The 25,734-nt window shown below is 34.7% G+C and overlaps 1 protein-coding gene across 1 annotated transcript; it reads right to left on the reverse strand.

Moving 5' to 3' along the window:
* Positions 1 to 19,848: 19,848 nt before the first annotated feature.
* LOC112727556 (uncharacterized) lies at positions 19,849 to 24,016 on the reverse strand. Its single transcript, XM_025777352.3, has 11 exons — positions 23,375 to 24,016; positions 22,547 to 22,634; positions 22,338 to 22,429; positions 22,125 to 22,243; positions 21,918 to 22,033; positions 21,725 to 21,852; positions 21,536 to 21,622; positions 21,068 to 21,128; positions 20,935 to 20,975; positions 20,727 to 20,847; positions 19,849 to 20,139 (listed from the first exon to the last, which is right to left on the reverse strand). Exons 1-11 carry the CDS (start codon positions 23,776 to 23,778, stop codon positions 20,080 to 20,082), a joined length of 1,317 nt encoding a protein of 438 aa, XP_025633137.1. The 5' UTR covers positions 23,779 to 24,016; the 3' UTR covers positions 19,849 to 20,079.
* Positions 24,017 to 25,734: the final 1,718 nt, after the last annotated feature.

Raw genomic sequence — 25,734 nt, forward strand, 5'->3', positions numbered from 1 at the left:
GGTGAAGTGATAGGGCTTTTCTGCGAATGAGTGACATGAAACAGGATATAATGTAAATGCATTTTATATATATGGGAGTGGCAAGCAACAATGACGTTTCACTTGTAGAGAGGAGGTCATTTGTCCCTCAAACAATTCCAATTGACATGTGGCACTTGATATAGACAACTCAGCTTCCAACTGATACGCCATACTAGCAACCCATTAGGAACTGGTTATAAGGGTCGAACGGTCAAGTTACATAGATGGGTGGGGAGCTGCTTGAGGTTTAGTGATGATTAGGGGACAAAATATTCTACAGCAAATTTTCAGGGACCGAAAAGGGTATTTACCGTTAAAATTATGATGTAATTGTTATTATTTCTCAATTCAACAAAGAAAAGAAATACAAGTTTTTATTCTTCATGTTGTACTCTCAGAATTGTAGTCAATAGATAAACTTAATTTTCTGTATCATAAGTATCTTTTGAATGATCTTTTTTCAGAAGAAAAACTTCATCTTTTCATTGGTCCTGAGATCTAAAATTAAGGTTGAATGATATAAGTACTTTTCTGTGTTAACAAAAAGTGAAGCACAAAAATAAATCTTGAATAATACAAAATTCCTTTGAAAAACGAATTCAAGGCCAAAATATAAAGTGGTTAAAAGATAAATAAACAACTGGCTTAAAAATACTTTTTATAGGATACTCCATATTCCATAACACATGTATGAATGGATACTAATGGTTATCAGTGGCTAAGAGAATGGGGGTTGAATCTTAGACTTCTTTTCTTGTGAAAATTAATTTTTGCTTTTTTAAAGAAACTTAGGAGATATTTTTGCTTTTGTCTCGTAACGAGTTGAAAGACACTTTAATTTTTGTCTCCTGAGTAACAGAATCCGAAGTGAAGTAGAGAAGAAGAAGTGACACACAGATGTATCCTGGTTCAGCTACCTAGTGCAATGTAGCCTACATCTAGTCTCCATCACAATAGTGACATAATTTCACTATCATTCAACAAAATTATATTCACCAATTCTCCCTAGGATCTACCCTATCCTATCTGGGACAAGTCTAAATTCTAACCTAACCTGAACTTGACTAGGACTCAACCTAGCTTTTAACAGCAAAGTGCTAACCCAACTTGCAAGGGAATCCCCTTAGAATCATGACAACAAAACAAAAATACATAAAAAGAATTTCTGAGATAACTATGACTTTTTCTCCAAGTTTAACTCTCTGCCTTTTTCCACTCATTGGATTTTTCTTACAAAACCTCACATTTTTCCTTTTACCAATGAAACACAAACAGATTAAATTGAAAAAAAAGAAATATTTAATAAAAACCATGAAAGAGAAGAATAAACAGCTCAAAGAGCTATGAAAACCCAAACTTGTGCTCTCACTCCTTGCCCCAATCCTTGGCCATTCACCCCTATTATAGAGGAGTGAAGCTTCCAGGGCTTGAAACCTTCTTCAACACATGTTGGTTTTCTTCTCCTAATACACAGATGCAGCAATGGCGTTCACAGAGGAGAGAGAGGGTAGAAGCAGTGACATGCAACCATACCTTCAATCTTCTCTTTCAACCTTTTTCTTCAAGAATCTTGAATCTGAGCCGTGCGTTCTTGCTTTGGACCCAAGTTTATTTCTTGACCGTATATTCCAAGTAGAGCACCATTGACTTCACTTTCTTCATTTTTCCAGAACGGTGCTTGTGACCCAGTTGATTTCTTCAATAATCCTTGATGAAGCACAAATGGAAAAACTTGCTTGAAATTGGTAACAATCCTTTTGTTCTTCACCGAACCTTAGTGGCAGAACTTTTCTATTCTTTCTTTCTTCTTTGTTCAAAGAGTGATGTGATAAATGTGAGAGGAGAGAGAAAATAGAGTTTGACTTTTCGGTGGATGAAGTGAATATAATTAATTCAATTGAAATGAAGTAATGTCATGTGATGGTTCCAATGAGATAGAATTTGAATCACTTAGCTACTATCTACATGAATGAGTAGATTTGAATGTTGACTAGCATTGGACTTTGGTTTGATTATGGGCTTGCTTATGTTCTTGGGCTTATTTATTTTCTTTCTTCCTCATGGATCAGCCATTCAATCTTTGGATCAAGATTGTTGGAATGAATAGTTTGTTCAAGCTAAACTTGATATTGGACCGTATTTCTTTTCTTATCTTCCTTGTTCAGATTGCTTGCTTTCATAGCCATTCGTTATATGATATGAGTGCTTTGTTTAAATCACATTGGGCCAAATGTAATATGGGCTTGTTTTTCATGTTTTTTGGCCAATGTAAATTAATTAATTTCCTGCACACAAACACAACAAAATCATACAAACTAATAACCCAATAATGTTTAGTCATAATCTTAATCATAGTTTAGTTTTCTAAACTCAACAATCTCCCTCTTGATTACAAACATTATTAAATAAATTGAAATTGAATGAGAGGAGTTTTTTTTTTTTTGGAAAATTCCCTTTGATGTTTTCTTTGGTTTGAAACTCCCCCTTTCTTTTGATCTCCAAACTCCCCCTAAATGTTTACTTTTCATAGCCTGATACCAACAAGTTTTACACTGAAATAATGCTAAACATTCAATACTTTTCAAACTAATTTGTATCTTAAGGAACCTGTTCGATCATATGTCAAAGATTACAAGGCTATTATCAATTCACAAAAATCATTAGCCAGTCTTGGAAAAAGCATGAATCAAAGTTAATCCAAATATTAATTAAATACTATTTATTCAAGAGCTCATATGCTAAGCTATAAACAATATTCGCAACCAAATCAAACTAAAAATATTTAAACAAAAATTTAAATAATAAATAGCAACAAATTCAAATTATAACAGTAGCTTCAAACATCATCATCATAGATCAAGATAGAAACAGACAGCAGCCTTCCAATTCATTTTTCTTTCTCCCCCTTTTGTCATTAAGGAGGGACACCTACATGGAAAAACAGTTCAACACATATGCAAAAAAATGTAGAGCAGGTAAAAGTGAAAGGTTAAGTTACAGTCACCCAACAGAGTTCAACAACTAAAATCCAGAAATAGAATAAAAACTAATGATAAACCAATGCTTTAGAAGCAGTTTTTCAGCAGCAACATCATGGAGCATCCTTAATCAAAAACTCAGATACCAAAATAAAACAAAAAGCTATAATAAGTATAAGCAATATTCACAATCAGAGCAATATGCATAATCATAGTTGCGTGAAATAATGGTTTAAAACAAAGAAAATTTGCAGTCAGTCTCAAGCATCATAAGTTCAACAGTTTTAATATAACTATTTTGATTTATTTTCACACAATACTTACTCCTCCTGTTATTATCAAGGATAGTAAACCTGCACAAAAAAAAAAACAGTTCAATATGCAAACCACAAGTGCAAAATAGGTAATAGTGTTAGTGTCATCAGAAATTATAAAAAATTGTATCATCCGAAAACAGATTCTAAGAAAATAGCAACATCAAATTAGGCTAGACATCAGATCCCTCATCTTCGGTTGTAAGAGAATCTTCTTCTTCTTTTAAAATCGTATCCTTGGCTGCCTTTGTGCCATTTTCCTTAGATTACTTTACAGCACCACTACTCTTAAGATATAAAATTCTGTCTTAGGTTTCATTGCTGATATCAATACCAAAATACTCAAAAATGTAAGTTAAAAATATTCCATATGTAAGGAAAAATGCGAGTAGTGGAGAAGATGAGAAGTTATCATAATAACTACTTTAAATGCTCAAAAATCCTTTAAAAACACAAACCAATTTAATAAAATGAGATTTAAAGAATTTTGAATTTTAAAAACAATGCAAGTAATTTTGAAATGACAAGTCAAATAAAAAATTGAAAATAATTTGACACTGATTTGACTTGAAAAATGATGTATGCAAATACTCTCTTTTTTGTGTATATGATCAAAACAAGCAATAAGACCCACTTCATAAAACAAAACAACTTCCTATTGGACTTGGTAATGGTTTTAAGGAAACACATTTGACCACCAAGGATTTAGTTCAGATCCAGATTCATTTAAAATTATCAACACATAGTTTGAACTTCATGAAACCTAGAGAGAGGCATCATCTGCCTAGTTTTGTCTCCCTGTAACCTGAGAGACAAAAACAACCAGAAAAATCTCTAAGCATATTTAGTTCAAAAACTCAGCAATCAACAGTCCCTAGAGTAGTTCTCAATTTACAAAATCTATCTTCACATAGAGGTTTTGTAAAAATGTCAACCAATTGATCCTCAGATTTCACAAATTGTATGTCAATTGTTCCCTTTTGCACATGTTCTTTTATGGAATAAAATATTACTTCAATGTGCTTAGTTCTTGAGTGTAAAACAGAATTTTTAAAAATATTTATTGCACTCAAGTTGTCACAAAATATAGGGATACTATTGACTTGTAATTTGTAATGTGCAAGTTGTGTTTTAAACCAAGTCAATTGAGAACAAGAGGAAGTTGAGATATATTCAGCCTCAACCATTGACAGAGCAACAGTAGCTTGCTTCTTGCTTGACCACACATTCAAGGATTATCCAAGAAAGCAACAAATCCCTGAAGTGCTGCTTCTATTCACACGATCTCCAGCAAAATCTGCATCACAATACCCAACTACACAAAATTCATTAGTTTTAGAATACCATAAACGGAGGTTGGATGTGCCTTTAATATATCTAATGATTCATTTAACAGCTGAAAGATGTGATTCCTTTGGGTTGTGATTAAAATCTAGATACACACCCACACTATGAACAATATCCGGTCTAGAGGAGGATAAATATATGAGAGATCCTATCATTCCTCTATACCTTGTTTCATCAACATCTTTCTCTTTTTCATCCTTTTCAAGTTTAAAATTTGGATGCATAGGTGTACTCATTGGTTTGAAATTTTCTAAATCAAATTTCTCTACTAACTCCTTGGCATATTTACCTTTGGTGTACAAAAATTCCACTAGGAGTTTGTTTGATTTGGAGTCCTAGAAAAAAATGTGATTTCTTCCATCATACTCATGTCAAAATCACTAGTAATAAAATTTTCAAATTCATCAGACAAGGCTTCATGTGCCAATCCAAACACAATGTCATCCACTTAAATTTGAATGAGTATGAAATAATCATTAGATTCTTTAATGAAAAGATTGTATCCATAGTACCCCTTTGAAAGCCATTTTTCAATAATAAAGAGCTAAGTCTTTCATGCCAAGCTCTTGGAGCTTGTCTCAAACTATAAAGAGCTTTAAAAAGTTAAAAAACATAGTTTGGAAGATCTTTATTCTTAAAACCGGGGGATTGAGCTACGTATACTTCCCTATCAATAAATCCATTCAAAAAGGCACACTTAATATCCATTTGGAAGAGTTTAAGTCCTTTATGGGCAGCATAGGCAAGCAATAATATTATTGCTTTCATTCTAGCTACTGGAGCCAATGACTCATCAAAGTCAATTCTCTCCTCTTGATCATACACTTGAGCTACTAATCTAGCTTTATTTCTAACAATACTATCATCCTCTCCTAATTTATTTTTAAAGATCTATTTGATACATGTTACCTTCTTACCATTCGGATAAGACACTGGAGTCCAAACCTCATTTTTCTCAAATTGGACTAGCTCTTCCTCTATTGCCTTTATCCAAGAGGGATCTTCAAGTATTTCCTTCACATTTTGGGGTTCCACTTGTGATGTAAGAGCAAAGTTATTGAGTTCGGCTCTCTTTCTACTTAAGAATCTTGTGGTAATTCCATGAGAGAGATCTCCAATAATGAATTCATGTGGATAGTTCTTTAAAAACTTCCATTCTTTTGGCTTTGGTGAGGTGATCTCAGCTTGAGTATGAACAGGATCAGTTCCATTGAGATTTTCAGAAATCTCTGTATCAAGAGGAGACAAAACAAAATCGTCTCCTAGATTCTGGTCTGCAGAATCGTAAACAACATCTTCCATTGTAGGTTCAGGTCTGTCTTTTCCTTGAATTCTATCTGAATTTTGTGCAATCTCGGTTCCTGCATCAATTTTCTCAACAACACTTGAAATGGAGTTAAAATCTCAAAAAGTGACATGTATGGACTCCTCAATTATTCTATGTTCCTTGATGTAAACTCTATAAGCTTTACTAGTGGTTGAATATCTAACAAAGTCACCTTTATAAGATTTTTGGATCAAATTTTCAAGATTATCTTTAGTGTTATAACACAAAATATTTGCATCCAAAAATATGAAAGTACTTAAGATTGGGTGGTACTCCTTTCCAAAGCTCATATGGTGTTTTCTTTAAAATTTTTCTAATGATAGTTTGGTTCAAAATAACTTCAACCTAAAGGAATTTTGGAATTTCATTTTCACAAAGCATAGCCCTAATCATTTTCTTGAAGGCTTTTATTTCTCCTTCAACAACCTCATTTTGTTAAGGTGTTCTAGGATATGAAAAATTATGTGAAATACCAAATTCATCACAAAATGATTCAAAGTCTTGATTTTCAAACTCTTTTCCATGATCACTTCTTATGAAATCTATTTTCTAATCTTTTTCATTTTGAACCTTTTTGCATAGAGTTGAAAAAGCAAGAAAGGCATCATTCTCATGAGCTAAGAAAAGAGTTCATCAAACCTAGTGTAATCATCAACCACCACTAAGTCATAGTGCTTACCACCAAGACTTTGAGTCTTTGTAGGACCAAAAAGATCAATATGTAGCATTTCTAATGGTCTTTTGGTAGAGATGTCATCCTTGGATTTGAAAGATTTATTTTTTGGTTTGTTTACCCACTTGACAAGCATCACAAGTGATGTCTTTGTCAAATTTTATTTTAGGAAGATTGATAAACCACTATTTCATGATTTATCTTATGCTCAATTGAGTGATTTTTATCAACTCTTTACCCATTTATTCATACTAATCACATGCTTTATGTCTTCCTTCCTGATTTTGTGCTATGATTGAAAACATGCTTCTTTGACCTTTATATTGCTAATATTAATCCTCTCTTATCACCATTAGATGCCTTGATATGTGTGTTAAGTGATTTCAGAGATTACAGGGCAGGAATGGCTCAGAGGATAGAAAGGAAGCATGCAAAAGTGGAAGGAATACAAGAAGTTGGAGAAACTGCTAAGCTGTCCAGCCTGATCTCTTCGCACTCAAACGGCTATAACTTTAGCTACAAAGGTCCAAACGATACGGTTCTAGTTGCGTTGGAAAGCTAACGTCCAGGGCTTCGATTTGATATATAATTTGTCATAGCTGCCCCGAAGTTAGGCGACCCGAACGCGTGAATGACGCGCCCGCATCGCATCTGCGAACTTCAATCCGCGCGGACGCGTGGACGACGCCTCCGCGTCACTTGCCCGCAACCTGAATGTAACAGAAATCGCAGGGAGCGATTTCTGGGCTGCTTTTGACCCCGTTTTCAGCCCAGAACACACAGATTAGAGGCTATAAAGTGGGGGAATGCATCCATTCATAAACAAGCTTTGACATTCACAATTTTAGGAGTAGATGTAGTTTTTAGAGAGAGAGGTTCTCTCCTCTCTCTTAGGATTTAGTTTTAGAATTCAGGATTATTTCTTCTTCATCACAGGTTCAATGTTCCTTTTATTTATTTTCCTAATTTAATTTATGAACTCTTCCATGTTACATTTGATATCTTTATTAGTGCTAATTGAGGTATTTCAGAATTATGATTGCTTTCTTTTATTTATTATATAAATAATTTGGATTTTTCCCTTTTGGCTTTGTTGAGTCATTGGAGACTCTTGAGTTATCAAACTCATTGTTAATTGAAAATTGGAAATTCTTCAAGAATTAATTCGAGTTCCACTAACTCTAACTTTTCCCAAGGAAAGACTAGGACTTGAGGAATCAGAATTAATTCATCCACTTAACTTGCCTTCATAATTAGAGGTTAACAAAGTGGGAGAGAAATCCAATTCTTATTACAATTGATAAGGATAACCAGGATAGGACTTCCAGTTTTCATACCTTGCCAAGAGTTTTATTATCTATTTAATTTAATACAATTTACTTTCTTGCCATTTACTATTCTCGCTTTTTATCTTATACATTAAAAACCCCCAATTTACAAACTCATAACCAATAATAAGAACACCTCCCTGCAATTCCTTGAGAAGACGACCCGAGGTTTAAATACTCGGTTATCAATTTTAAAGGGGTTTGTTACTTGTGACAACCAAAACGTTTGTAAGAAAGGTTGATTGCTTGGTTTAGTAACTATACTTGCAACGAGTATTTACTATAACTTCTAAACCATCAATCTCCAGTTCTTTCAAAATGGCGCCGTTGCCGGGGAATTGCAAACGTGTACCTTATTATTGGTTATTGTAAATATTTACTTTTTGCTTGCTTATTTGTTTTCATTTTTGTTTTTATTTTTACTTTTTCATAAATTAAGAGGTTATTGGTTTTTATTTAGTTAATAAAAAAATTCAGATTTTGATTTTAAAATTTTTATCTTATCTTATTTTAAAAATCAAATTTCAAAATTCAATTTAAAAATTTTCAAAACTCAAATTTAAAAATTTTCAAAATTTCAAATTTCAAATTTCAAAATTTAATTTTCAAATTCAAAATTTAAATAACCTTTTAATTTAAAATTTGTTTTTATTTTCGTTTTTAATTTTTATTTGCTACTATGAACTCTCACCCCTTTGCCTATGAGTCTGGTTACAATTATATTGCAGGGAGAGGAAATTACAATGAGAACAGGCATCAAGGTTGGAACAATCAAAGATGGGAGGAGCCACAAGGATTTGATCAACCCTCATGGCAACAACCACCTCCAATGGACTATCAACAACCACCACCATATGCCTATAAACCCTCTCCTCAACATGACTTTGGACCACCATACTCACAAGCCCATTTTCACCATTCACCTCCATATGACCCTATCCCTCATCCACCATACCAACCACCTTATGAACCATATGAACCATATATAGAACCACCCCAATTCCAACCCAATTACTCCCAAGAACCACCACCTTCCTATGCATCATGTCCATATCCATCACCCCAAGCATCAACGGAGCAACTCAAGGAAACATGTGAAAAATTTAATGCCACACTTCATCAATTGAATCAAGCAATAAATCAATTAGCTTCCCGACTTTCGGACACTCAAGGAACCCCCATGGCTTCATGTGGACAATCTAATGAAGAACATAGCATGAAGGAGATACTAAAAACTCCAATGGACAGTACGGAGCATGACTTTGTACTGAAACAAGTGGAGGAAGCTGTAATTATTGAAGAGGAAGAAGTGGTTGCAGACTTAGGAGATGCTGAACCTCCATGGGAAAGTCAGGTTATAGAACCTCCTTCCAAGGCGATTGAAATTGATGCTGAGGAGGGTGTACAACCTCCAAGGCATATCATGATTAAGGACTTGGAAGAGGTCGATCAAGAGATGGAGATTAACGAAGAAGAAGCACAGCCTCCCATGCCCTCGGTAAGCAATGAAGAAGAGATTGAATTGGAAGAAAGCTACCAAGAGGAAGAGGTTGAAATTGAAGAAGCTTGCAAAGAGGTGGAAGTTGTCAAAGAGCACAAGGGAGTGGAGCTTGGAATCACCTTGCCAAAGTTATTGGAGACCCCTCCCCCTAAGTTGCCATCATCCTTCACAACATTCAAGTGGGTAAAATTCATACCCCTTAGCTTTCTAATTCCACTTGAATATGGGCTACTGGAGACGGATGGTCAACTTAGAGCTCTTTGTGACATTAAGAGTAAGAGGAAGATGGTCAGTGGTAAGAATTGTCCTGCAAGGTTCATTATGGTTGGAAGCTTTAAGTTTAAACGCAAAGGTTGGTGTAGAGCTCAATTGAATGGGTCTGGGAAGTTGTTTGGACGCTTCAGTGAGAATTCTAAAACTGAACCACCCGGATGGAATCATGATAATCAACTAGAAGAGGGGTGCAAAGGCAAGGTCTGGGACCCCGGAATTCAATCTAGAAATCAACACTCTTGGGACTTTGTCACTTGCTTTAACTTACTTGAAGGCTTTTTGCGCCTAGTTTGGGATCCCGGAGGATATTGGAATTACAAATATTGGTGGAGATTCCTGGATGAATACAAGCACAAGCCACCATAACAGGGAGCTCACCAAATGTCCAACTTAAGGACTTTAACTAAAAGTGCTAGGTGGGAGACAACCCACCATGGTATGATCGTTCCTTTTTTATTTTTATTTAGTTTTATTTGTTTTCGAGTTTTATTTTATTATTTTGAACCTGGAGTTTTGCATCACATTCATATTAACACTGCATTCTGCATTTTTTTGAGATTAAAAAAAAAGCAACTCACGCGACGCGGTAGCGTCGCTGACGCGTCCGCGTCACCAGTGCAATGGAAAGAAAAAAAACGAACAGAAAGTCACGCGAGAGCGTGGCTGGAGGCGCGCCTTTAGCATAATTTGACCCCACGCGACCGCGTCGCTGACGCGTCCACGTCAGGTGGGAACATTGGCTTCCCACGCGACCGCGTCACCCACGCGGCCGCGTGACCTGAAAATCGACGTCAAAATGGTGCATGGCCGAAAGATGAGCTGGAGTGATGTTGGACTGGCGCTAGACGCCCAGACCTTACCACGCAAACGCGTGCCCCACGCGTCCGCGTCATATCCCAATATTGGTCCCCCACGCGACCGCGTCACCCTAAAATTTAGCAATATGAGCTTCAAACAGAAAGTTACACGACCGCGCGGCTGCCCTCGCGCTAATGGCACAGATCGATCCACGCGACCGCGTGGATGACGCGTCCGCGTCATTTCATAGAAGCGCTATCCGCGCGACCGTGTCACTCACGCGTCCGCGTCACAAGCGGCGCACAGAATATCCAGATCAGCCAATTTTCTTATCTTTTCTTCTCTAATCCTAATTTTTCTATCTTTTCTTATTCTTTCTGACTTTATTTCTTTCACTTGTCATTCTTTTTCACCTTCATTCTATTTTTACTTAATTTATTTGCATACTTTCATTCATTGCATTTTAATTTTGTGTATATTTTTACTTTCTTTTCTAAATTTATTACTTTTCTGTTGGTGTTAAAATTTTCTTATTTAACTGTTGCATCTTTTCTTGAATTATTTTGGGTGCTTAGTGACCTGTTTTATTCTAGTTAGGTAATATTATTTAAATCAATGCCAATCTTTTATACCTGTATTAATTTTGCATTGACATGAATTTACATTACCTCTCCTTACCCACACTCTTCCCCATTGTTACAAATTTTGTACCACTGGTATGTCATGGCTTCTATTATTTTCTCACGTACATGTTGAAGCTTCCATGTAAATGAGACCCTTTTCATTTGGCATTAACCCACCCATACTTCATTTATTTTCTTATCTCTATTTCTGGGTTACTTTTCTTCTCTTTTTCTTTCAGGATGGCCACCCGGAAGGGAACCGGAAGACGTTTACATGGGGAAACAAGACAAGTCCATCTGCACAATCTTTGAAGAAAAGCGCCAGTTGGAACAACCCGTCCACCTGCACATCTCAGCATGCACCGGGGACGGTGCAATCTTTAAGTCTGGGGAGGTCGATACCGATCTCCATGGGTTAGTTACTCTTCTATCTCAACACCAATATTTTATTTTCTTTGTTTGTTCATTGTTGCATTTGCATATTTTGCATATTTGTTTGATTTTATGCATTTAGTTACTACTTGGTTGAAGTAATATTTTCTTTTTCAGGAAATTTTTATAGTATTTCACTAATTTAAATTAAAACTTGTGTTAAATTTGTTAGAAGTTGTATTTGGAACATGGTTTTTGAGCCAAAGAACACACAACCTGTGAGATTTTTGAGCTTATTTACGTGGTTACATTATTTAACCATAAATATTTTATTCTTGTGTGTTTACTTCTCTATAATTGTGATCTTTACTTTGTTTCAGTCTATATGTCCATTATTTAGTGTATTTATATGTTTGCATATGATTGAGACCATTATTTGGATTTAGCTCACTTATCCCAAATAAGCCTACCCTTTACATCACCCTTGTTAGCCACCTTGAGCTTTTTAATCCCCATTTATTCTATATTTTACCACATCACTAGTCTTAAGCAGAAAAACAAATTAAAATACCCCAATTGAATCTTTGGTTAGCTTAAGATAGAGATTGTGCATCAACTAAGTGTGGGGAAATTGTGGGAACATTGGTTAATAAGGGAATGTGTTATATTTTTAATTTGATAAAATATTTGGAATTTGGGTACCTACTCATATGAGACTAGAAAAATTAAAAATACATGTGCATTGATAAGTTATGTTTATTTTTCTATATTAAAAAAAGAGAGAGAAAGAGAAAAAGAAAAGAAAAAGAGCAAATTAAATAAGGGGACAAAATTACCCCAATATTAAATTAATGAAAAAAAATCAATGCATATGTGATAAAATTAAAGAAAAGTTGATACATGAGTATGTGATACAAAAGTGAGAATTTTGGGTAGCTGGGCATGAATTTAACAGTATATAGAGTATATGTATGTTAGGTGAAAGCTTAGGTTAATTAAAGATTCAATTTATAAAACTCACTTAACCATATACATATACCCTTACCCTTACCTTAGCCCCATTACAACCTTGAAAAGACCTCATGATGTTTGCATTGGTATATTAAATATTGTTGATTGGTTAGATGAAGAACAAAGTTTAGAAAGCATGACTAGAGGAGAGTAGAGTGAATTACCCTATACACTTGAGAGATTGGAGTGCATATACACTACCAGTAAGGGTTCAGTGCTTGATTCTATGTTCCCTGCTTTTATGAGCTATCTTCTTACAAGTTTACTTGTCTTTTATTGAATAATTTGAATTAGTGAAATCTGATTCATGTTTGTCTTGGAGAACTTATTTATTTTTAACAAAGTAGGTAGAATCATTTTGCATGTAGTTGCATTCATATAGATAGGTTGCATTTCATACATTCTACTACTCCTCTTCACCTTTATAGCTTCTCTTGAGCTTAGCATGAGGACATGCTAATGTTTAAGTGTGGGGAGGTTAATAAACCACTATTTCATGGTTTATCTTGTGCTCAATTGAGTGGTTTTTATCAACTCTTTATCCATTTATTCATACTAATCGCATGCTTTATGTCTTCCTTCCTGATTTTGTGCTATGATTGAAAACATGCTTCTTTGGCCTTTATATTGCTAATATTAATCCTCTCTTATCACCATTAGATGCCTTGATATGTGTGTTAAGTGATTTCAGAGATTACAGGGCAGGAATGGTTCAGAGGATAGAAAGGAAGCATGCAAAAGTGGAAGGAATACAAGAAGTTGGAGAAACTGCTAAGCTGTCCAGCCTGACCTCTTCGCACTCAAACGGCTATAACTTTAGTTACAGAGGTCCAAACGACGCGGTTCCAGTTGCGTTGGAAAGCTAACGTCCGGGGCTTCGATTTGATATATAATTTGTCATAGCTGCCCCGAAGTTAGGCGACGCGAACGCGTGAATGACGCGCCCGCATCGCATCTGCGAACTTCAATCCGCGCGGACGCGTGGACGACGCCTCCGCGTCACTTGCCCGCAACCTGAACGTAACAGAAATCGCAGGGAGCGATTTTTGGGCTGCTTTTGACCCAGTTTTCAGCCCAGAACACACAGATTAGAGGCTATAAAGTGGGGGAATGCATCCATTCATAAACAAGCTTTCACATTCACAATTTTAGGAGTAGATGTAGTTTTTAGAGAGAGGGGTTCTCTCCTCTCTCTTAGGATTTAGTTTTAGAATTCAGGATTATTTCTTCTTCATCACAGGTTCAATGTTCCTTTTATTTATTTTCCTAATTTAATTTATGAACTCTTCCATGTTACATTTGATATCTTTATTAGTGCTAATTGAGGTATTTCAGAATTATGATTGCTTTCTTTTATTTATTATATAAATAATTTGAATTTTTCCCTTTTGGCTTTGGTTGAGTCATTGGAGACTCTTGAGTTATCAAACTCATTGTTAATTAAAAATTGGAAATTCTTCAAGAATTAATTCGAGTTCTACTAACTCTAACTTTTCCCAAGGAAAGACTAGGGCTTGAGGAATCAGAATTAATTCATCCACTTAACTTGCCTTCATAATTAGAGGTTAACAAAGTGGGAGAGAAATCCAATTCTCATTACAATTGATAAGGATAACCAGGATAGGACTTCCAATTTTCATACCTTGCCAAAAGTTTTATTATCTATTTAATTTAATACAATTTACTTTCTTGCCATTTACTATTCTCGCTTTTTATCTTATACATTAAAAACCCCCAATTTACAAACTCAACTAATAATAAGAACACCTCCCTGTAATTCCTTGAGAAGATGACCCGAGATTTAAATACTCGGTTATCAATTTTAAAGGGGTTTGTTACTTGTGACAACCAAAATATTTGTAAGAAAGGTTGATTGCTTGGTTTAGTAACTATACTTGCAACGAGTATTTACTATAACTTCTAAACCATCAATCTCCAGTTCTTTCAAAGACCTCTAACGAAATTCTTTTTCACAAGCTTAGTAATTTAAAATATGCTTGCATGTCCCAATTTCTTGTGCTATAACCATTTTTCAGATTCTATGAAAGTAAAATAAGCTACATTTTGTTCTCTTAGTTCCTCTAAGGTTGGTCCACACATTATTGCATCTTTTAGCTTCAAACAATATTTCACTGATTTTTTTTTACACCACCAAGCATTTTAATTTCTTGAAAATAACCAAATAACATAAATCACACAATTTCTTTTGTCGATAAAGCATTCGGAAGAAGAGTGACTAGGTTTATTGCAATTAAAATAGTGATTTGTGTGAACATGTTGCTGAAGATGCTTGAAGTTATGATGCTGATGGTGAATGAAAGGTTTGATTTTTCTGGTATTTGAGAATAGTGTATTTCTTTTGGAAGATCCATTTCTAACATTAGCACCTCTTCTTGCAAAAAAACGTAAACTAGAATTTCTTGACACAAATGGGTTTCTAGATCGTGAGGCTCTTTTGTGAAAGAGGAATTTTCTAAAAAGGCCTCATTGGTAAAGATGTAACACAGACCAGAGTTTTTTGAAGCAGGTTCAGATTTTAAATAAGATGCATTTTTATCAAAATATGGCTTTTCAAAATCAGCATCAATGTTAGATGAATATTCAAGACCAGATTTATCAAATGATGATTTTATTTTTGAAGATGATGCTGTGAATTTTGCAAGTGATTTTTCAAAAATTGCATAATTTTTTGTTACATACCCTAAACCTGATTTTTTAAACAAAGGTCTTTGATTAGCAAGTAATTTGTCCAAGTTGCTTAAACTATGTGCAGATTTTGCTAAATCATTATTCAAACTTTTGATCATTTTATTTTCAGCAACAGGTTCTTGAGAGAGATCAATAATGTGCTTTCCTATGAACTTTTTAATTTCAGATTTTAAAAACCTATTTTCTTCAATGAGATCAAAAGCATATTTGGTCTCCTTCACCTTTTCTTTCAAAAAACTCATTTTCAGCTTTCAAAACTATATTTTCGATTTGTATTTATTGTATTTATTTAGCAATTTTTTAGAATAATGAGTGAGATCATCAATAGTAACATGCAAATCATCAGGAGATAAGTCATAGTAATTTACTTCTTCTTGTTGATCTTCATCAGCCATGAAATAGATTCATGCTTCATCTTCGGAGTCTTCTTCCTCATCTGAGTCAATCTTGAGATCCTCCCAAGAAGCTATAAGTACCTTCTTCTTTGGTTCCTTTGAGATGCCACCTTCGCTTCTTCCGTTGAGTCTCATAATCCTTCTAAGTTTCCTAGTAAAAAATACAAACTCGTTATCTGATAAACAGTCACTGGATTCATCATCCAATGATTCAGTGCAAGATTTAAGGGCCACTCCTTTTCTTTTTGTATCATTTTTATGTGTGTGATTTTATATGCTAGTAACTTTTCTCTTAGCTCATCATAGGTCATTTGACTTAGGTTACTACTTTTAGAGATAACAGTGGCCTTAGTTTTCCACTCTCTTGTCAGGCTTCTCAAGACTTTCCGTCACTAGCACCTGTTCAGAATGAGTAATCCCATAGCATCCAAGCCATTGATGATGATAGAGAATCTCTCGAACATGTCATTAATTTATTCTCCTTCCTTCATAAAGAACATCTCATACTCTTTGCTTAGCATGTCAATCCTGATTTCTTTTACTTGTGTGGTGCCCTCATGTGTGACTTAGAGTTTATCCCAGATTTCCTTTGATGTTTTGCATCTTAAAACCTTCCGGTATTCCTCGAAGCTGATTGCACAGTTCAGCATGTAAACATCCTTGGCATTTAGTTTCACCTTTATCTTATCATCTTCATTCCATTCTGTTTCAGCTTTGGGAGTGACAACACCATCAGCGCCAGTTTTTGTAGGGATTTGAGGACCATTTATGATTATCTTCCACAGGTTGTTATTCACTAACTAAACCATTGGTTTTCTCATTAAAGAATGAATGTCTGTTGTTGGACTGTCCTTCTATCAAAGTATAAGCCACCACATTGGAACCATTGTTGTTCACCATCAGGATCTTTCCTCCAAGCTGTAAAGCTTGATCGCTTTGAAACCAAACTAAGCTCTGGTACCAATTGATGGTTATCAGTGGCTAAGAGAAGGGGGAGTTGAATCTTAGGCTCCTTCTCTTGTGAAAATTATTTTTTGCTTTTTCAATGAAATTTAGGAGATATTTTGCCTTTGTCTTGTAACGAGTTGAGAGACACTTTAATTTTTTTCTCCTAAGTAACAGAATTAAAAGTGAAGTAGAGAAGAAGAAGTGACACACAGATGTATCCTGGTTCAGCTACCTAATGCAATGTAGCCTACACATCCAGTCTCCATCACAACAGTGATGGAATTTCACTATCATTCAACAAAATTACATTCACCAATTCTCCCTAGGATCTACCCAATCCTATCTGGGACAAGTCCAGATTCTAACCTAACCTGAATTTGACTAGGACTCAACCTAGCTTTCAACAGCAAAGTGTTAACCCAACTTGCAAGGGAATCCCCTCAGGATCATGATAACAAAACAGAAATACATACAAAGGATTTCTAAGATAACTATGGCTTTTTCTCCAAGTTTAACTATCTGCCTTTTTCCACTCATTGGCTTTTTTCTTACAAAACGTCACATTTTTCCTTTTACCAATGAAACACAGACAGATTAAACTGAAAAAAAGAAATATTTAACGAAAACCATGAAAGAGAAGAATAAACAGCTCAAAGAGCTATGAAAACCTAAACTTGTGCTCTCACTCCTTGCCCCAATCCTTAGCCGTTCACCCCTATTATAGAGGAGTGAAGCTTCCAGGGCTTGAAACCTTCTTCAACACATGTTGGTTCTCTTCTCCTAATACACAGATGCAGCAACGGCGTTCACAGAGGAGAGAAAGGGTAGAAGCAGTGACATGCAACCATACCTTCAATCTTCTCTTTCAACCTTTTTCTTCAAGAATCTTGAATCTGAGCCGTGCGTTCTTGCTTTGGCCCCAAGTTTGTTTCTTGACCATAGATTTCAAGCAGAGTACCATTGACTTCAGTTTCTTCATATTTCCAGAACGGTGCTTGTGACCCAGTTGATTTCTTCAATAATCCTTGATGAAGCACAAATGGAGAAATCACCTTTTTGTGATTCTCCTTTTGAAGAAATCTTTCCTCTTGTTGTTGTCCTGAAACTTGCTTGAAATTGGTAACAACCCTTTTGTTCTTCACCGAACCCTAGTGGCAAAACTTTTCTATTCTTTCTTTCTTCTTTATAGAAGCTTGTGTTCGTTATTACTTTATTTTCTAAAAACCCATTTTTCACTTACTCATATACAATTGCATATTCAAAAGATTTTTAGTCATTATTTAATTTCTAAAAATCCAGAGTCTTACGTTCTACCCCACTTACAAAAATTTTTGTCCTCAAAAATTAACATAATATATAAAAGATCACATAGTTTTATCACTATTAAACATGAGATGGATGTATAATGCAATGAAAAGATTACAAAATGGGTTTGCGTTAAAACAACGTAGTTAACATTCGTACACTGGTCTCACGCCAATCCTCAGAGCTTCAACTTTCCAAACTTCAGCATAACCTATCTTCATAACTTCTTGGACGTTGCACACTTACAAGTCTCACCTTCCACGTTCACAAGTCGTGTCCTAAAGAACTAACGTATCGCTTGCTATATTTAGGGATCGCACATGACATTGAAACAAACTCAAATTTACTCAAAAGGGATAGAAAACTTAAGAAGAGAAGTACAAAGATTTATGGAAATGATTAGGAGATACGATCAGGAGATAATAATCAAATTAAAACTCTTTCAATAAAGATCTGAAACAAGAACTTCAAGAGGATATTGTAAGAAATAATACATCCACTAAAACAAGTTCAGATTACATTAAAGGGCTACATTGTTCATATAGAGGAATACAAAGTCAAGAACTGTAATGTCAAGAATCTAAGAAATAACCAGGAATATAATCAGATAGAGAGGTAGTGAAACAAAGAATTTCAAGATGAAGAATAGAAGAATAAACGATTCATAAGATCACACGGCACGTTTAAAACACATTCGTCAATGTAAACTAATTGAAGAAGAATACCTAACGTTTCCAAACTTAGCGATTACCATGACTTATTGATTTTAATTTGTTTATGATAACCTATTAGTGTCCCCAAATACACAAATCAATAGCATTAGGTTGGCCGGAGCAAATACCATGAAATGTGTATGGTAGACTAACAAAGTTAATCAGTAGACAGTCATGAACATAATACTCTAATTCTCGTCATTCCGACAAGATTTACAATATGACAGACACTCAGAGTATGCAATAAAGCATAATAAATTCATTTTTCGGGCTCTACAAGAAAGATTATTCTGATATCATAAATAAACATAATAAATTACAAATAATTTATTATGTACTTTTTAAAAATCCAGAGTCTTATAATAAACAATAGTGCCTTCTTATATTTGTTTATTCAACCTAAAAAGAGGGTCAAAATGTATGTAAAATATTGTGTTGCTGTTACAAATTAAAAAAAAATTATATCCATATGAATAAGAGAAATAGAAAAAGGTGTAGTAAACTAGTAACTGAATTGTGAATGTTGAAATGAAAAATAACAGAAAAAAGCGGTTGGTGGAAATGTAGTGACTATAATTTGTAAATAGTGGGTTAGGTAAGGATATTTACTTATTTATCCTTTTATACTCTACTATTGATCCATGGAAACTGGAAAGACATTTCTAAAGACAAAATTGGAAAATAATTTGGACACCAAATTGACTTTTATTTTTTATTTTTTTTGAAGAGAATCTCCTTTATATTGTTATAGATATCATATTGTTCTCCAAAACACATGGAATATATTCAAACAGCATCCTCATTTTTCTTATTCGCATGTTGGATATATTTTAAATACAACACTTACTGACATTCGTCCGACACGCACATCTAATAAAAAACAAAAAATTCTTCTCCAAATACGTTTGGACATACCTAAATACCATCACGTCTTATTCTAAAACATGTATTCTTAAAATGAGTTTAAAAATAATATATAATTAAAAAAAATTAAATATTTTATATAATTAAAAAAAAACATTAAAAATAATTAAAAAATTATTTATATTTTAATATTAATAAAATACTAAAATATCATTACAATTTATTTAAAAAATACTTTATATTTATATATATAACATGTCTCCATGTCTTATAAGAATTTTAATTTCGTGTGTCTGCGTGTTCTGTATCGTGTCATGTTCTATGTCAGTATCCGTGCATCATAGGCGATTGACAAACAAAATTGTTGTATTAAGCACCTTCCGGATCAAAAGCGGCATGGTGCACTTAAATTAATATTTAGTACATAGCATTCAAATAACAAAAACGGAATCAAATCCTATATCCTTATCAGTGACACTAAAAGAATAAATGTTAATCTACAAAAATGATTATATAACACATTCCTGCTTCCTGGGTGGTTCTCATCCATATCTGCCTTCTATATGCCAGTTGCCTTTTTCATTTGTACCAACCAGCAAGGAAGTACCTCAGCAAGAAACAGAAGCAGCATGCAATAGCCTGTCCAATAATGTGTTTGCATAAAAAACAGGTTAAAAACTGCAATAGAAATTTCTAAATCCAACAACAGGTTAACAGGTTAACTCTGTCTATGTCGATCTTGTTGCAAACTTTTTACATTGCTATTTGAACAGGTTACTATTATCATAACAATCAAATAAATGTCAAAAAAACAAAATAAATGTGAGTTCTAATAATTATATATGTGCAAATTATCAGTAGTCAGTACTATCTCAATTGAAGAAATAAGTTAATATGCAAAATTAACGATAGTGCCTTATTCAATATAATTCACAGTCGATTGTAAAATGCAAGCTGCATGAAAACAAAACAAATTACAAGCACATGAATGGATAAAATATTGATGAAATTTTGAAGAGTTTTAGCCAGTTAGGGAATTCTTCATAGTAGCTCTAAACAAAATAAAGTTCAATGTTATCTGGGTAAGTGGGTTAGGACTTAGGTCAAGACCATGGACTTAAATTTTTGTTTATAATGTGAAAACCAAAAAGTAAACAATGAAAAAGGAGACCATAAATGCAGCTACAGAGTGAAAAACAGAAAGAAAAAAGGAAAGAAAAAATCACCTGGAACCCAAGAAGATAAATGCAAAGTGCCTTTTCGGACTTCCTGCCAAGATTTCTTAGGAAGAAGTTAACGAGTGTCCCATCCTTTGTCCCAGTCAATAGTCCAGTTTGAGGGTCAAACCTGAATAAACAGACAATATAAGGTTTCATCAAAACCCAAAAACACCAAGATGCCTGAAACAATCAATAGGTTAAATTTAAAGCCTACCTTGGCAGTCTATGGCGTGGACATGGAATAAACCCAAAAAGCTGGAGGAAAATGTATATGTTAAGGCATATTGAGAAGAATATAGTATCACAAATTAAAAAAAAAAAATGCAGAAAACTGGTTAGTGTCAAACCTGGGGAAGTGACATGAGAAAGTTCAAAACTTGAGGCAGGAAGAAAATCAAAAGCGTTTCACTGAGGAAAAAAAATAAAAATAAAATCAAAAGATTGCTCAAATATCACACAAACTGAATTTGAGAAGAGTAATTGCACGCACGTAGAATGAGGTGTTAATTGAACAGGGTAGTAGAATGAGAAATCAATTGAGAAGGTTAAGGAAAATTTAGAGAGAAACCACGGGACTATTATTCACATTTCTTTCTCAGATTCTGGTCCAGTTTCTATTAAATACATCATACCAAAGTGAAAACTAAGACAAGGAAAGAAATATTCTATTTGTAAACACCCCCCCCCCCTTCTCTTCCTTTCTTTCCTTTTCCCCGATGTTGCTTTTTTGTACTATGCTCAAGTAGAAGTGTCAGACAAAAACACACACAATAATAGCCAGATTAATACTTCAGTCAGAAAAAGTAAGTAAATACCTAAAATGGCCTAAAATACCGACCACAGCCATTGTCATTCCAGCGAAGTAAGTGAATGTGTCACCAACAAAAACTGAAGAAGGATACCTAGAAAGACAAGCACAACAGACTTTTGGTAAACTGCTCTTGATCATGCAATATTGAAGATTTCAAAAGACATGATCTTGATATCGATTAAGGAGTAATTACCAATTATAAGAGAGTAAACCCAGCGATGTAGCTAGCAGGGGCTGAGCAAGGTATATAGAGAATGCATGTGCTTGCTTATATTCAGGATCTGATGATGCTCCAATTTGCATTATATTGTGTACCACAATCTGCGAATCAAAGGTAAGTATAACATTTTATGATCAAAATTACTTTGAAAAGCTTTGACGCTTACAGCTGTTGCAATAACCACTGTCTGCCCAACTTCAAGGCCATTTAATCCGGCATGAATATTGATGGAATTTGTGCAGAAAACAGCCAACAATCCCATATACAGTTTATATATCCATCCTGCTTCATCAAACAATAGTCAAACTAGCGAATCTTTGTATTAACTAGTAGCTACAAAAGTGTCAGTGGCATGAAGATACGGAAAGCATACCAAGATCCAAAACCTCCATCCCAACATGTGGGACAAGTGGCTTTGGTATAACTATTGTTGTGTGTCCAGCGTATGCCATTAACAAAGGCAGCGCAGCAATAGACGGGAGTACTAATTTTCTGCTCTTCGAATTGCCATTAATTAAAAATAACCATTCTAAAATTAGTTTACAGACACAAATCCTGTAACCAAACAATGAATTTACATACTCACACTCTCCATGGGACGTCGAGGACATCGTCAACAAATCCAAGCAATGTCATGAAACAGATGCAAGCCAATGCTGCATTGTACTCAACAAGCCACTGAAATATCAAAATAGTACATAAATTAAATGCTCAGCTCTTTTATTGATATCAGTCAGAATTCAGAAAGTACGAGCACTGCCAGATTACTGTACTTGTAAAACAATATATACTTACGATTGAATCTGCTGTGAAGTTAAAATACTGAAATAAGATTGCCACAACTAAGTAGACAATAGCAACAACTATACCCAATGACTCAGGCCTGCACAGAAAAATGTAGCAAAGTCAGCAGAGAACTAAATTTATGACATTATGACATATGAAATAGTCCTTCTCCCTCATTTTGGAAATGACCACTTCTTCAACCAAGGTTGACAAATATATGCTATATTGGCACCATAGTGCTATTTCGGAAATTTAACAAAACACTATGCATAGGAAGGGTAACTATACTGCGGACATTATGGTTCATATGTTTTCAATTACAAAACATAAATTGCAAATGTCAATTCAAGGACACCAAGGACAAAGGAATAAGGAAAAAATAGAATTGATAATTAACATATACTTGATTCATCTAATAGATGGTGATATCATAGAAGTTTTAGAAATTATGAATCAAAATGCATACTAGTTGAAACCAAAGAGAACCTCGTGCAAAAGTCAACATCAACATATAAATAATAGAAACCAATTATTTCCCAAAAAGGGAGATAACAGCCTACATGGAATTGCACAAATCTCAAATTTTAGTGCATAAATGTGAACTGCAAAATGAAACAGCAGCTATGTTTCACAAATATATAAAGAAGTAACATAATTTGAACCAAAATCCAACCAAAATGCTCAATCAAGAATCAAAACGAAAGAAAACCAAAATGCAGCTAAGCCATACAAAATTGGAAAATTCCAGATCTTAAAAACCAAAATCGGCAACCTACCAATTTCATATATTGGAAATATAAACATTAAACAAAACGCAATTAAAAATGGAAGACTCACACTTTGACATTGCCCTGAGGGGTACCCTTCTTATTAATATCAAAACCAAATAGATTCCTCTTCAAAACGTATTTGGAAGCGACAGGGATCAATTTAACGGTCACAAGGAACCCCGCGACGCTCATCCCAGCGTTGATGATCACGGATCTTTGAAGCTCGGGCTCGATTTTGTAATGGTAGAAGAGAAGATACGCGTAAGGGATAGAAAACAGAGAGAGTTTCAGAATGAGACCCCATTTTGGAGGCGCAATTGGAGGGTCATTGGTTTGCAGTGGTGGCTTGCGGTGTGTGGGGATTGGGGCGGCGGCAACGGTGGTGGTGACGTTGTTGTTTCCCTTTGATGAAGAAGAAGGGTGTTCGGGTGACGAAGGTTCTGTTTTGGAGATTCTCTTTCGCGGAGCCATTGATGCCGTTGGTGGTGTTGTTTTTCTTCCCTTTCAGGATGCGAGGGACATTGGAGATTTGCAAGAAAGTGTTCGGTTTTCAATGTTTCATTTCATTAGTGGTCACTAGCACCAATGAGAAGGTGCCAAGTCATCCAGAGAGAGCAATGGTGCAGTCTTTGTATAAACTTTACTATTTTTTGGGCGGAATAAGAATTAAAGGAGAAAAAATTGTGTTTAGAAATAAGCGTGTTCTCTTCGGTTTGTTGTTTTTTCAAGAGTATTTATCTATTTGGTCTCCAACAAATTTTCGGTTAGATATTTTAATTTTTAATTAAATTAATTAAATGATTAGTTCTTAACAATTAATTCTGTCAATTATTTAAATTATTTATTTTATTAATTCTAATGAAAGATAAAATAGTTCCTGATAAATCTAATAAGAGACAAAATAGTCTCTACTTCCTCTATTCAAAAACGATATTGTTTTTTCCTAATTTTCATCATATTTCACATAACCCTAACAGTCTAACACTGCAATTTCAAACTTCATAATGCACACTTTGTAATTTCAATATTCACAAGAAGAAAAATCCTTAACTTGTTCTCAAGCAATTTATACTCAGAAAACTATGTCCCTCAAGTACTTGTCATCCTCGATAGATCCCATGAATTTAGATAGCAAATCTGATTTGTTAAGATCCGTCGTTTGTCGCCATCGCTATCTCCTTCCTCCTCTGCCTTATCATCTTCATGGCCACATTGTCCACCACTCTGATCGTTTCCTTCAACTTCTTCTCTGAACCAATGTTCAGTAATCACTTCAGTTTTCATATGAGCGGTGATAGCAACATTGCTCGCTGTACTAATAGCTTGGATGCAAGGTCGAAACTGTCTGCTAGCTTGAACTCCAAGAGAGAAGGAATGAAGCACTTGGAGTCCATTTCAAATGAGAATTTGCATATGATGTCATAATATCCAACAATCTATGTTGCTTGCCGGAGAGTAGAAAAAGGCGTGCCCTTGGAATAGTTGTGAAACTTGGTCTTGAAGATATGGTGGACGTTGTTGTGGTTGGAGGTGATACTATTTTCGAGGATGTGGAGGTGAATGGTTCTGGTGGGTGAAGTGCGAAGGAGGTGGGTAGTGTATTAGTCACAGAAATTTGGAAAGTGTGTGGTCCATGATATGTTGATATAGGTGCGATATGCGTGGCAGTTACACCATGGCTTGATCTTGGAGTTGTAGAGGAGGAAGGAGAAGATGGAAAAGAAGACTCTGAAGGTGAAGAAGGAGAGTATAAATGTTAGGGTTATGTGAGATATGATGGAAATTGGGAGAGAACGGTATCATTTTCGAACAGAGGGGATTAGGGACCATTTTTTCCTGTTAGAGTTGTCAGGGACCATTTTGTCCTCCGTTAGAGTTGACGGAGCAAAGGACCTAAGTGACCGACGGAGTTAATTGTTAAGGACCAATTGAGTAATTAATTTTGGTTGGGGACTAAAGGCTGCGTTTGTTTTTTAGAACAGAATAAGACAAGACACTGAGAACAAGACATAAAAGGCAGAGACACAAAATTTTGTGTTCTTGTATCCTGTTTGGTGATAAATTGGAACAAATTATAAAAATCTAATTTATTCTTATTTTTTTTATTAAAAAATTTGAGACAAAAATATAATAATAAAAAATATAATTATAAAAAATTAACAAAAATAATGAAAGAAAAAATAAAAAATAAGTTGTGTCCATTATTAGTGTCTATGTGTCGTTTCTGTCATGAAGGACACAAAATACACTAATCCAGTGTCCATGGACACATTATCTCCGTCAATATTTCTTCTGTCAAACACGATTTTGTGTCTCGGTATCGCTGTCTCAGTATTCTGTCCCTGTAAATAAACGCAGCTAAAGTATCTGGTTCGAAATTCTTTGGAGACCAAAATAGGTGAATATTCCTTTTTTGATAAACAAAAA

This window comes from Arachis hypogaea, chromosome 12, assembly GCF_003086295.3.
Source record: "Arachis hypogaea cultivar Tifrunner chromosome 12, arahy.Tifrunner.gnm2.J5K5, whole genome shotgun sequence".
NCBI lineage: Eukaryota > Viridiplantae > Streptophyta > Magnoliopsida > Fabales > Fabaceae > Arachis > Arachis hypogaea.

Bases quoted from the DNA above. Each gene is read 5' to 3' on its own strand.
- LOC112727556 (XM_025777352.3), bottom strand. From the start codon at position 23,778: ATGGCTCCGCGAAAGAGAATCTCCAAAACAGAACCTTCGTCACCCGAA. The intron at 22,430-22,546 runs GTAAGTATATAT...TTGATATTTCAG, and splicing joins ACTTCACAGCAGATTCAATC to TGGCTTGTTGAGTACAATGC. The intron at 21,623-21,724 runs GTAATTACTCCT...TTGTCTTTCTAG, and splicing joins GGTTTACTCTCTTATAATTG to GTATCCTTCTTCAGTTTTTG.